Consider the following 14,093-nt stretch of genomic DNA (forward strand, 5'->3'; position numbering starts at 1 on the left):
CTCCAAAAATCAAGCTTTTTTCCAGAGAATGCTTAATGGAACTCTTGCCACTAAGGAAGTGTCAAAAAGAAGAAAATATGCTCAATATGACATTTACTCAATCTGTGGTAATGAGGTTAAACAATTGAGCATATGATCCTTTTGTGTCCTTGGGCTTGTAGATGTTGGTTTGGCTGCTCCTTCACTTTACAGAATAACAGAGATCAAGCTATCAATATTAGAAATTGGTGTGAATGTATCTTCCTTGACAGCAAGGTAATCAATAGAGAGGGTAAAGCTCTTGCTATGACTATTTGTTGGCAAATTTAGAAGGAAAGATGTGACTAGTTTTTTAATACAATAAGAGTAGACCCTGTAAAGGTTATCACAACAGCTTCCATACTGGTTCGTGAGGTTTAGAGGGCAAAAACATGTTCTAATAGCGGAAAAATTAGGAGGTAAAGAGATGGCTTTGTAATGAATGTCGCTTTGGTTGCTCCTAATCAATGCATATACTGTGATTAATGCTGATGGGGATTTTGTGAAGCAATCTGGTAATGCTGGTATTGTAGTGGTTTTTAGAGATGACTATGGAACCTTTCTGGGAGGATTGCAAAAGAAGGTTAAAGCTTGTTCTGCTTTTTAGGCCGACTGCTTAACTTTGAGAGAAGCCTTGCTGTCAAGTGACAAATTTGAAGGAAAGAAGATTTGTATTGAAGTTGATTGTGAGGAACTCTACAGGGTTATTCTAACTAAACTTGTAAGGTTGAATGTCAACGTGTTCTTGTTGTATTTGATATTTTTCATCTAGCTGAAAGTAGGCGATGTTTGGTTTTTTCCTTGGTAGCTCGCCAAGGTAATAGTGCCGCTAATTTGCTTGTAGTTGCACATAGTAGAGAGATGGAGCCCAATAGATGGCTGGTTGTAGCATCGCGGCTCTTGCAAGAGACAGAAAGCAAAAGATGCAACTGGACCTGTTGTAAACCCCTCTGCTTTGGATTTGTGGAGTAGAGAGGGGGTGAGTTAATACTTGTTTGTTTCTGCTTTGCTGTGGCTTAGTTTTTTTCTCGATGCTATTTGACTGTTGCTTTGGAACTGGTTTACTTATTGCTTTCTTTCGGTTTGTTTGCTTTGGCAAATTTTTTGTGTGCTAGGTTGTATGCTTAGATTTTTTATTTTTTTTTTAGTGTTTCTTTTGGCTTCAGCTATTAGTGTGTGTAATTAATTTTTTTGATGATTAATAAAATTGACTTGTTTTTTGGCCAAAAAAAATTGATTGGTCAAATGAATTTGAATTCAATTACAGGTACTCTCTTTGTATGAAACTTTGCAAGGTATCAGGTTTTTCTTTTGGTATAAAAAATATTAACTTCTTATAAGCACTAAAATTTTTAAGTAGAGACTTTTCATTGATATTTCTCATTAAAAAAAAAAGCTTTACTTATTCTCCTATTCTTTCCTTCTAACTTTCTATCTTGTTGTATTGTTTATATTCTTTATATTATTTCTCTCTATTATTTTGCAGTTTTGTTCTTATTTATGGCATATATAGACATTTTCTAACCAACAATAATAAATAGTTATAAACGTAAAAACACATGCAAAAAAAAGTGATAAGCTTAAAAACAAAAATTACTATTAGCGTATGCTTAAGCAATGATGACTTTTAATTAACTTAATTAATTAAAAATTAGAACAAATAGGATTATGGTATGCATTGATTTAATTATTATTAATTATTAAATGACCTTGTTTTCCTTGCTGGCACTTAAGGGTTTTTAGTTGAATTTTAAGATTATTTATTTCGAGATTTTGAATCAAAGCTGGTTTTGGAGTTTGTTTAAATCTTTTAATGGTGTTAGTTATGTTATATTTATTGGCTAGAGAATTAAGGTTTGATGAAAGGAGTTTTCTTTTAAAAAAAATAAGTTCACTATCCTTATAAATTAATTATTAATTGTTCAATATTGATTTATTGATTGAGAGAAGCATCTAGATGATTATTCACTGCGGTTTGGAAGCCATGAAGTGAGGCTGAGTAAGACGGCTTTGGCGAATTACTTGGGGGCTTATGGCCGGCTAATTATAGAAGTCCCTCACCCCATCTCTCTGCGCTCTCTCAAACTCAATGCACAAGGAGAGATCCTTCTCCATAACGCTCGCCTTCTCTCGCAAGCTATGTTCGATTCCCTTCGCTTTCTCACCCCCCAAAGCCCTTCCCTCTCACTTCGATTCGATTTGATCCGCCCTTTTTTCTCTCCATCTAAATCGTGGAACCCCTCTGAACAAGTTTCCTTCATCTCAAAACTATGGATTTTCTCGAGTTGGAGGCTGTCGAAGGTCTCCGATGGTCATGGAACACCTGGCCTGCTTCCAAATCGGAAGCCACTGCTCTGATCATCCCTCTCAGCATCATGTGCACGCCATTGATGCAGGCCACTGAGCTTCCTGTGCTTCCCTACGATCCTCTCGTTTGTACTCGATGCAACGCCGTTTTGAATCCTTATGCTCGTGTCGATTACCAATCTCGGATTTGGCACTGCCCTTTCTGTTTCCATAGGAATCCCTTTCCTCGTTCGTACTCGGGTATCGGTGAGACCAATCTTCCTGCTGAACTATTTCCTACCTATAGCACTGTTGAGTATGCACCCGGCAAGAAAATTATGAGCCCGAAAGCGAATAATGGATCCAGTGTCAACTTAAACCGTACTTGGGGCAATGGGTTGTCTTCTTCTTCCAAATCTTTATCGTCTGTAGTTTCTTCTTCATCGCTGGCCTCTTCTTTCTCTTCTGCTTCGGTTCCTGGTGGTGGTGATTCGCGTGGGATTGGACCAGCATTTGTGTTTGTTGTGGATATCAGTTCTTCTGAGGAGGAGCTTCAGCCGCTGAAGAATGAGCTATTGCTGGTTCTTGAGCAGTTGCCTGAGAATGCTTTGGTCGGATTGATTACATTTGATTCAATGGTCTATCTTTATGATTTGGGATATTCAGAGTGTTCAAGAATGGTATTGTTTCACGGGGGTCGTGAAGTTTCATCAAATCAGGTACTCAACTCAGTTCGTTTTCCATTGTTATATAATCTAGATAAGCCTCATTTGTGATTTTGAACTCCTTTGTTCCTAGTTTAATGCTTTTCAGGTTATGGGCTGCATAATTTAAACTAGAAATGTTAATGGTTCCCATGTACGACTGGTGGCCTGATTAAGTTGGAAGTCTTAGTACCCTTGTTAATATAATAAATTTAAGATTCATAGAATCATGCCAAAACCTTTTTAGTCGCTTTTGTTATTCATACAAGTCTACTGATGATTATTTCCACAAGTTCAAATATTTCCCTTTTTGTTCCCGTGGCGATTACATAGGAGACAATTGCCGGTACCCCATTCCAACATACGACCCAAACTATGCCTGTGTATCCATATTTCATGTCCTAAACTATCTGTCATGTCCCATTTACTTCTTGCTAAACTGTAGAGATGAATTTGTGTGGTTGAAGAACAGACAAAGTTGATTTATTGCTATTTTCGGCTTGTTCTCTTTGTACTCAGGCCATGCAATTTCTCAATATTCGCCACAACTCAAAAATGCAACTTGGAAAAATACCAGTCATCCCTAAGCAGGGATATATATTGCCAATTTCAGATTGTGAGTTTAACATGACTAATGCAGTTGAGGAGATCCACTCTACAAGGAATCTTGTTTCACGCAGCCGCCCTCCAAGGTCCACAGGGGCAGCCATATCAGTTGCACTTGCGCTCTTAGAGTGTTGCCTGATAAATACAGGATCAAGGATCATGGTCTTCACATCAGGTCCAGCAACCACAGGACCAGGACTGGTTGTTGATTCTGATTTTGGACATGCCATCAGAACCCACCAGGACATCATCAATGGCCGAGCACCGCACCATGGAAAATCTTGCAGTTTCTACAAGCGAGTGTCGAGGAGGCTCTCCGATGCATCTGTTGTGCTTGATCTGTTTGCTTGTTCCCTTGATCAAGTTGGAGCAGCTGAATTGAGAGAACCTGTTGAACTTTCAGGCGGATTTATGGTGCTTGCCGAGTCATTTGAATCAGACCAATTCAAGAAATGTCTGAGGCACATCTTTAAACGCGATGATGAAGGCTATTTGAAGATGAATTTTGATGCAACTATTGAACTAGTTACCACCAAAGATGTGAAAATCTGCGGAGCTCTTGGTCCTTGTGTGTCCCTTAGGAAAAGAAACAATTTAGTTAGTGAAGCTGAAGTTGGAGAAGGTGGAACCTATATGTGGAAGTTAAATACACTCACTGACAAAACTTGCATTACTTTTTTCTTCCAAGTGAGTGATGACCAGAAAGCTCAGCCGGGATCTGCATTTTTCATTCAGTTTATAACAAGGTACAGACAGGGGAACATGGGATTTAGGAAACGAGTGACAACTGCTGCAAGACGATGGGAGGGGAACCAATCCACAGATGTGACTGCTGGGTTTGATCAAGAAGCAGCTGCCTCCGTAATGGCAAGACTTGCCATTCTCCGGGCTCAGACATGCTATGCCCGTGATGTCATTAGATGGCTGGATGACTCGCTTATCCGTTTTGCTTCTAAGTTTGGGGACTACGTTCCAGAAGATCCTTCTTCCTTCCGCCTATCTTCCAACTTTTCACTGTTTCCCCAATTCATGTTCCATTTGAGACGATCCCAATTTATTGATGTCTTCAACACTACTCCTGATGAAACTGCATTTTTCCGGCTTATGCTAAACCGTGAGGGAGTAGTGGGCTCTCTTATAATGATCCAACCTACACTTTTCCAGTATTCACTTGATGGCCCCCCAGTACCAGTACTTCTTGATGTTCGCTCCATTTATCCTGATGTCATCTTGCTCTTTGATTCTTACTTCCATGTTGTGATTCATTATGGATCCAAGATTGCTCAATGGAGGAAACTTGGTTATAACAAGGACCCAAATCATGAAAACTTTAGAAAGCTGCTTGAAGCTGTAGAACTAGACGCTGAGCAACTGGTGGTTGATCGGGTGCCAGTGCCAAAGCTTATAAAATGTGATCAGCATGGTAGTCAGGCTAGGTTTCTTCTCGCCAAGTTGAATCCATCTGTAACTCAAGAGTCAACATACACTGAAGGGTCAGATATAATCTTTACGGATGACTTGAGCTTGCAAGTTTTTCTAGACCACTTGCAGGTCCTTGCAGTGCAGAGTTGATGAACATTATTTAGGATTGTTCTGTATGGTCACTTAAAAAGAGCTAAACTGTAAATAACTGTCAATGAAGAGATCTCTCAGGTTTTCAGCAAGAAACTGTTTTGCGGCTTTGAAGTTGTAAATTATCCGATTTCTTTAGCATACTGAGAATATAAATTTGTCAACTTTGATGATTTTGAAGTTTTAGCTTCGTTAAAGGAACAAAGGGACTAGGGAACTGTGTGACTGTATCCTGTGGATGATCAGAAGAGAGCAACGACAAAATGTGAGCTTCGAAAGCACAATTGGATCCCAAGAGTTTCTCATTCAGCTGTTGGATTGGTCTCTTACGCAGCTTATGCATGGACACGCACATTTGAATGGGTGCTTAAGCCCCCTTCTCTGCATAAATTTTCCCTAGTGGCTAATGTGGAGCTGCTTGAATGATGCTGTTTAGTGCTTTTTGCTTTTTGTTCTTATTGTCTGGGCTTAGTCTTGTCGTCTTGCTCATGTTGTGGGCAGGTTTTTTGTTGGTTGGACTAGCTTTGTCCGTTTTTTAAACTGGCAGTTTGTTGCTCTGTTTTCGTTTCGCCCAAAAAAAGGCCAGTCCAAGTCTTAGCCCAAAGCCCCAAACGGATTAATGCAACAGTTGAACTCTCTGACCTCAACCATAAAATTATTCAAACTTATCCCAGTTATAATTAAACTTTCAAATTTGGTGTAATGTGCGAGTAGCGTAGTAATTTTAATCAACAAATGATAGGATTAATGTCTCAAGCTCAGTACAATGTACAAGGCGCATAGTGAATTCAGTCAATTTTTTAATTCTAAATGTATATTTTATAATGTTATTACTAAATAATTATAATTTATATAATTTTCAATTTGATTTCTATAATTATCCTTTGAATGTGTATTTTAGATGTAGGGACTCATCAATTTAATTTTATTACAGTTTTATTATGTTTGATAACATGAATTGTATCTATAAAAAAATTAATTGGATGTTATATCAATAAAATTTGATTCATATTGTATAAGATTTTAGGGAAAATGACAAGAAAATACTACTTGAATTTCAAAAAGACAAATAAGGCACCTGAATAAGTAAAATGACAAATAGGGCATTAGGTACCAATTTGGAATATAGATTTTTGGCCAAAAGACCGAAATACCCTTATTATGTTTGAAACCTGAGGAGATGGAGAAAAGGCGGAAACTGGCTCTACTCAGCGAAAACAAGACCCCCAGTTGACGAAACAGGAACTGCTTCCACTTAGCGAAAAAAACCCCCCACTCGGCGAAAGCAACCCCCCACTAAGTGAAACAGGAACTGGAACTACCTCCTCCAGTCGGCGAAAGCAACCCACCGACCCGACGAGAGCAACCTGCCGAAACAAAAAGTGCCCCCACTCGGCGAAACCAAATCCAAGCTCCTCTAGTAACCAAAAAGGGTTCTCCGAAATCACATTGCCGCTGTCGCTTTCAAAACTAAACAGGTAGGGAACTTGAATATTGTTGTTCATAGAGCATTTTTGATGGGTCCCTGAAGCTTAAAATGTAATTATGCAGTGATGCTCTTTGTGGTTCTGTCTTTGTTGTTCCCATAGAAGTTGCTGTAGGACGAAAAAAGTTGTTTCCATGTTATTGCTCATGTGTTTGGCTGTGTACACATTTGGAAATGATTGTGATTGATAGTGTTTAATCCATTTTGGGTGGCCTTTAATTGGAACAGAGGATTGCTTTTGTTGTAGTGATTGTTTTATTTTGATTTGAAGGAAAAGAACAAAATGGAAAGGATAGTTTTGTTGGTGTTATTTGACTTTACTAAAAAGAGTATAGCTTTCTATGTGGAGAAGATGAGATTTTAAGGAAGTTGAATTTAGTAAAATTTTGTCTGCATGCGCGGCAATGATAAAGTTACTTTCATTTTCATTGAATGGTTTAGGCTGAAAAGTTTGTCCTTGCGTGGGTAAAATTTGCAAAGGTTATCCTGTTGTAGTAATTTAGAAAGCAGTAATTCTATAAGCTGAGTAGTAAATTTGATGAGGTAAGTAATGAATAGTACTAGTTGGTTTCGTATTGAAATAACAACTATTGGTCGAAGAACAACTAAATTTGTGTTGGCAATGACTACATTTGTTAACTGATATGTTAATGAAATTTACAACATTAATTAGAGTAACTGACTACATTTGCCAATGCAAAAGAATAGATTTGGTATGGGAATGACAACATGTTGTGATGCAAATTCAATTGAGTGGGCAATGATATTGAGGTGATATATTAATGAAATTTACTTCATTTGTTAGTAGAATTTACTACATTTGGTAATTGATTGGACAATAGTTATGAGGTGATATGTTAATGAAATTTACTACATTTATTAGTGGAATTTACTACATTAGTCAATGAAAGTGACCAGATTTGTTATGGGAATAACAACATTGTCATGATACAAATTCATTTGACTATGCAATGGTTTTGTAGATGATATGTTAATAAAATTTACTACATTTGTTAGTGGACTTGACTACACTTCTTAATTGATTAGACAATAGTATTTTGGTGATATGTTAATAAAATTTACTATATTTGTTAGTGTAATTAACTACATTTGTTAATGGAATTGACGACATTGTTGTGAAAGAAATATATTATTATGAATGACTAACAAGTGGTGTCATTGCAGCAGGGAAAATAGAATTACAAGTACAAGTAGAAGGAGAAGGAGAGGGAAGTGGACAAGTGAAGAATGGTTACATGTTGTTTCTCCATGAATTTAAGGCGGGCGAAGAGTTTAGGAATAGGAGAGAAGAAGTTAGGGAGGCAACAAAGGCATGGAGGGAGCTGCTACCGAAGGAGAGGAAGAAGTATAATGATAAAGTGAACAAACCAAAGAAGCAAGGGATGAAGAAGAAGCGGATGAAAAAAGTTAGTTTTAGCACCCATTGCTCAGTTCAGCAATACAAGTCATTGGTAGAATTTATAAATAGCAATGACAGATTGAAAGCCAAGGTGCAAAGTTTGGGATTCGCAAGTTTGCTTGACATGGGATGTGAGAGACTCCCTCGTGACCTCATAGTACACATGCTTCGAGCATATGATCCGCCTACCCATCAATTTACAATAAGGGGGAAGATCAAGGAAATTGATGCAGAAGATGTTGCGGAGTTGTTGGATGTACCCCACACAGGGGAAAAGGTAAGAACGGATTTGGATGATGATGATAAAACATATAAGAGGTTGAAGAATGAATATGGTAAAGTCTCTTTTACCAAGATACTCAAAGACATTAAATCTGGGGAGAATGAAGAGAATTTTGAGTTCTTGTTCATGCTGTACACACTTGGGAGTTTTCTAGCTCCTACCTCACAAACAACAGTGAATGACAAGCTAGTAAGGGTGATGTATTGTACTATGAATGGATTTCATCGATTTGATTGGGCCACATACATTGTGAACAACTTGTGGAAAGAGATGGAAGATTATGTTGAAGTGTATAGTGTAATTTAGAGAATGAAAATTGTATATTATTGATACTTCGATTGGGTATTTATATACAATAGAGGAGCCTAGGTATTAATGGCTCATTAATATGAAATCATATCATATCATATCCTATATACTAATTATAGGATATTTACATATCTTATAATATCTCCTATAATATCTCTACACTCCCCCTCAAGTTGGAGCATAGATGTCAATCATGCCCAACTTGTTACAAAGATATTCAACTCAAACCCCATTGAGAGCTTTGGTGAGAAGATCACCCAACTGATCGCTGGATTTGACATGTCCTATAGAGATGAAGTTTTCCTTGAGCTTGTCTCGGACGAAATGACAGTCAATCTCAATATGTTTCGTTCATTCATGAAAGATCGAATTCAAAGCTATGTGTAGGGCTGCTTTATTATCACACCACAACTTTGCTGGTAACGAGGTTTTAAGACCAACCTCTTTTAGTAGCTGGTATATCCAAACTATCTCACATACAGATTGCGTCATGGCTCTGTATTCCGCTTCTGCACTCGATCGTGACACCACATTCTGTTTCTTGCTTTTCCAGGACACCAAATTGCCTCCTACAAAAACACAGTATCCCGTAGTAGATCGTCTCGTGGCTTTCGACCCGCCATGATCAGCATCACAAAAACACTCAATGTCTGTGTGACCATGATTCTTGTACAATATCCCACGACCCGGGGATCCCTTCAGGTAGTGTAACACATGCTCTAAGGCTTCCCATTGTCGGACAGTTGGCGCAACCATAAATTGGCTAAGGACACTTACTGGATAGGTGATATCAGGACGGGTCACTGTAAGGTAATTTAACTTCCCAATCAGTCTCCTATACCTCTCTGGATTTTCAAATGGCTTGCTCTTAGCAGCCTCATCAAGATTTTCCCATGGTATACTACCATCAGCATCAAGCAGAGGATTATAGACCATAGGGAAGCTGGTCGGGGCAGCCCCTAGTTTCCCAGTTTCTTTTAGCAGATCAAGAACATACTTTCTCTGAGTCAATAAGATGCCTTTCTTGCTTCTCATGACTTCAATTCCCAAAAAATACTTCAATGAACCCAGATCCTTCATTTGGAAATGTGAGTTAAGGAATGACTTGAGAGATGAGATCCCCGAGGCATTGTTTCCTGTAATCACAATGTCATCGACATACACAACTAGTAGGATCATGCCAGCACTTGTTCGTTGATAGAACACAGAATGATCACACTTACTCTGGTGCAGGCCAAAGTTCTTCACAACAGTACTAAATCTGTCAAACCATGCACGAGGACTTTGCTTTAAGCCATAGAGTGATTTCTTAAGGCGACACACCTTCCCACGCTCCCCCTGAGCAACAAAACTTGGTGGTTGCTCCATGTACACTTCTTCAAGGAGATCACCATTCAAGAATGCATTTTTGATATCTAATTGATGGAGATCCCAACTATAGGTAGCAGCCATGGAGATGAATAGACGAACAGAAGAGAGCTTGGCCACGGGGGAAAAAGTCTCAGAGTAGTCAATGCCATACTTTTGAGCATAGCCTTTTGCGACAAGGCGAGCCTGAGGCGTTCAAGTGTACCATCCGCCTTAACTTTAGGGGTCAACACCCATTTACACCCAATAGCTTTCTTTCCTGCTGGCAAATCTACTAAGGTCCATGTGCCAGCACAATGAAGGGCTGCCATCTCTTCTTCCATAGCAGTACGCCAACCCGGGTGGGACAAGGCTTCTTGAAGGGACTTAGGTACTGAAATAGTATCTAAAGAGGCAACAAAGGCACGAGAAATAGAGGGGAGGTGGTTATATGAAACAAAGGAAGAAATAGGATGGGCACAAGTACGTTTACCTTTGCGAAGGGCAATGGGCAAATCAAGAGAGGGATCTGGATCTAGAACAGGAGGTGTCTCAGAGTCAATTGAGGGATCGGCATCTAGACCTGGAACAGGGTCAGGCTCAAGGTGCATGATGCTTGCTGCAGGATCAGATGACGAAGCAGAGAATGGTAGAGCAGAATGTGGCGCAACAGTAGGAGTAGTTTCCTTCAAACGTCTGGTGTAGACCCAAGACAAAGGTGGTTGACCAGGTGCCAATACGGGAGCTGGTACTGGTGGTGAGCTTGGACTAACAGAATAGACCAGAAAGGTATCCTCCTCCACCGGTGGAGAAGGTGAAGCAGAAGCATTAGATGCAAAGTAGGCAACAAATTCCTGAAAAGTGACATCGGCTGAAACCAGATAACGATTCAGAGTAGGACAAAAACATCGATAACCCTTTTGAACTCGAGAGTAGCCAAGAAAGACACATTTAAGAGACTTGGGGTCCAATTTGGAGACCGTGGGACGTACATCCCGAACAAAACAAACACAGCCAGAGATCTTAGGATCAATAGGGAACAAAGCTTTGGAAGGAAAGAGAGTGGTGTAGGGAATGTTACCATCAAGGACAGAGGAGGGCATGCAATTAATAAGAAAGCAAGCTGTGGAGACCGCATCTGCCCAGAATGGTTTTGGAACCTGCATTTGAAATAAAAGTGCACGGGCCACTTCTAATAAGTGACGATTTTTTCTTTCGGCAACACCATTCTGAGCCGGTGTATCCACACAGGAGGATTGATGAAGAATGCCGTGTTGAAGCATAAAAGAGCGAAAGGATTCAGAAAAGTATTCTTTAGCATTATCACTGCGCAAGGTGTGGACAAGCGTATTGAATTGAGTTTTAATTTCGGCAACAAAAGTACAAAAGTGAGAGAAAAGCTCAAAACGATTTTTCATTAAATATAACCAAGTGGTACGGGAATAATCATCAACAAATGTGACAAAATATTTAAAACCACCTTTGGACTCAACTAGACACGGACCCCAAATATCGGAGTGCACTAACTCAAAAGGGGACGAAGCCTGTTTATTGACTCTAGATACTAACGGTAGACGATGATGTTTAGCAAACTGACACGACTCACAATCTAAAGACGACAAATGCTAAAACTGAGGATAAACCTTTTTTAAAGAGGATAAAGATAAATGACCCAAACGACAATGTGCTTCAAATGGAGTGACACCACCAGTAGAAGCCACTGCACGAGACCCCTGATCATCAAGGAAGTAATGCCCACCAGATTCCTAGCCCCTACCAATAATCTTCTTCGTCAAAAGATCTTGTATCAAGCAATGGTTAGGAAAAAGTGAGACCCAACAATTTAATTGGCGAGTAAGCTTGCTAGGGGACAAAAGGTTAAAAGCAAGATTCGGGACATTGAGTACAGATTTTAAATGAATAGAAGGAGTAGGTTTAACAGTGCTAGATCCAAGGACACGAGAGTGGGAACCATCCGCAATGGTGATGGCAGAAGGGTTGGCATAAGAATTATAACTAGAGAAGAGATGACGGTTACCTGTCATGTGGTCAGTAGCACCAGAGTCTATGATCCATTTGGAGGAAGAAGAGACAAGGGCAGTAGCCTCATTACCTGGTGCACTAGCAGCGCTCACGGGGGGATTTGCAGACTTCAATTGAGCATACTCAGCAGCTGAGATAGTAACCATGTCATTGGCCGTTGTGGCCACATGGGCAGAATTATGTCGTTGTTGTTTGTTTTGCAGCTTACGACATGTGCGTTTAGTATGTCCCGGTTCCTTACAGTAGTAACATATCACTTCTTTGGGCTCCTGATTACCACCTCCTGGTTTCGGACCACTACAACTAGGGAGCCCTCGATTGTCATTCTGGCCTCGACTGAGTAATGTACTAGTAGGTGTAGTGGGAGCTGAGGAAGGGTTTTGTTCAATTCTCAGTACACGAGAGAAAGCTTCTTCAAGAGAGGGGATTTCAGCTCCAGACAAAATTTGCGATCGAGCAGCCGCATATTGAGATGGCAGTGCAGTCAGAAAACTCATGGTGGCCATCCGCTCGTGGTGAGACACATTAACTTTCCTGTCATCAGAAATAGGCATAAGAACATTGAGCTCTTCATAGGTGCTTTTAAAATCCATAAAGAAGTTTGTGAGGGAACGGTCAACTGGCATCTCAGACCGATAGAACGATCTGTAGACCTCGTAAATACGAGAGATGTTGTTCTTTCCTGAGTATAAGAGGGCCAAATAATCCATTAGCTCTTTAACAAATTCACAATGAGTAATAGAAGGCATGATCTCACTGTCAATAGAGTTACGAAGTTGTAACAGAAGCCGTGCATCATCTCTTAACCATGACTTGCGAGAGGCATCCTTTTCATCAGGAGGATTGTCAGTTAAGTGATCTTCCTTCTCAATACTCCGAAAATAAATGCAAATAGTCTTACTCCAATCCAGGTAATTTTTCTAAGTTAGTTTGTGTTCAGTAATCTTAGTGACTACTGGAACTACCTCAGGAACAACAGATTTGTTATCACCCATTAGGATAATAATTATCACAACAACACGAATCAGTCAAATGGATCACACTAGGGACCACAAAATAAAAAGTAGATCAGAATTCCACAAACCAGAGCGCCAACGCTTTCTCAAGAAGCCAAAAAATTGCTCTGAATCACAACAAACAGTGGGACCCACGAAGTAGAAGTAGCAGGGATGGGCCGGGGAACAACAGACGACGCCGGAAACCGAGAGAGGACGCCGAAAAATGACAGACGATGTCGGAAAAAGCTGCAAAATGCGACAGCGCGTGAACAGTGCAGGGACGGGGTGACAGCGCGTAAAGGCCACACGCTGCTCGAACGGCGAAGAGACTCCGGTGGTTGGCCGATCAGAACCCTGCGACCTCCCCTGACTGGCGCATGTGCACTGTAGAGGGCGAGAGAACGGACCTCTGGTAGCGTGTGAACAGTGCACGGATGTTGGTGAACAGTGCACAGACGCTGGCGGCCAGAAAAAAATTTCTTCTAACCCTAGTAAATTGGCTCTAATGCCATGTAATTTAGAGAATGAAAATTGTATATTATTGATACTTCGATTGGGTATTTATATACAATAGAGGAGCCTAGGTATTAATGGCTCATTAATATGAAATCATATCATATCATATCCTATATACTTTACAGGATATTTACATATCTTATAATATCTCCTATAATATCTCTACATATAGAAACATAGGGGAAGACAATAATGAAGGGAGTTGTAACGTCAGAGGATGCATCTACCTCTTATTGGTATGTATTTATTACCATTGTTTTTTTGTTGTATGTTTGAATCGAGTGATGATAAAGTTAATAATTTGATGTTGCAATTATATCTTGCTGAGCGCTTCCCATCTAAATCTATTAGAGATGGGTCAATAAATGCTATTCAATTCTGGACTGATGAGAGGATAAAGGAGATGATAAAGAAAGAAAGGTAGAGCAACAGAGGCTTATTGTATAAGGAGAAGGGCTCTAAAGTTAGGGTTGGAGATGAGGAGAGAACAAGGAGAAGTGTCGCT

The 14,093-nt window shown here is 39.8% G+C and overlaps 1 protein-coding gene across 1 annotated transcript; it reads left to right on the forward strand.

Moving 5' to 3' along the window:
* Positions 1 to 2,288: 2,288 nt before the first annotated feature.
* LOC114729758 (protein transport protein Sec23A) lies at positions 2,289 to 5,383 on the forward strand. The gene is made up of 2 exons (XM_028916793.1): positions 2,289 to 3,023; positions 3,528 to 5,383. The coding sequence occupies exons 1-2, from the start codon at positions 2,289 to 2,291 to the stop codon at positions 5,184 to 5,186; spliced, it is 2,394 nt and encodes a 797-aa protein (XP_028772626.1). The 3' UTR covers positions 5,187 to 5,383.
* Positions 5,384 to 14,093: the final 8,710 nt, after the last annotated feature.

This window comes from Neltuma alba, unplaced genomic scaffold (assembly GCF_004799145.2).
Source record: "Neltuma alba isolate B1F8T4 unplaced genomic scaffold, ASM479914v2 tig00012673_pilon, whole genome shotgun sequence".
Taxonomy (NCBI): domain Eukaryota; kingdom Viridiplantae; phylum Streptophyta; class Magnoliopsida; order Fabales; family Fabaceae; genus Neltuma; species Neltuma alba.

Excerpts from the sequence above, each read along its gene's own strand:
- LOC114729758 (XM_028916793.1), top strand. The coding sequence starts at position 2,289 with ATGGATTTTCTCGAGTTGGAGGCTGTCGAAGGTCTCCGATGGTCATGG. Across the intron at positions 3,024-3,527 it reads GTGAAGTTTCATCAAATCAG|GCCATGCAATTTCTCAATAT; the intron begins GTACTCAACTCA and ends CTTTGTACTCAG.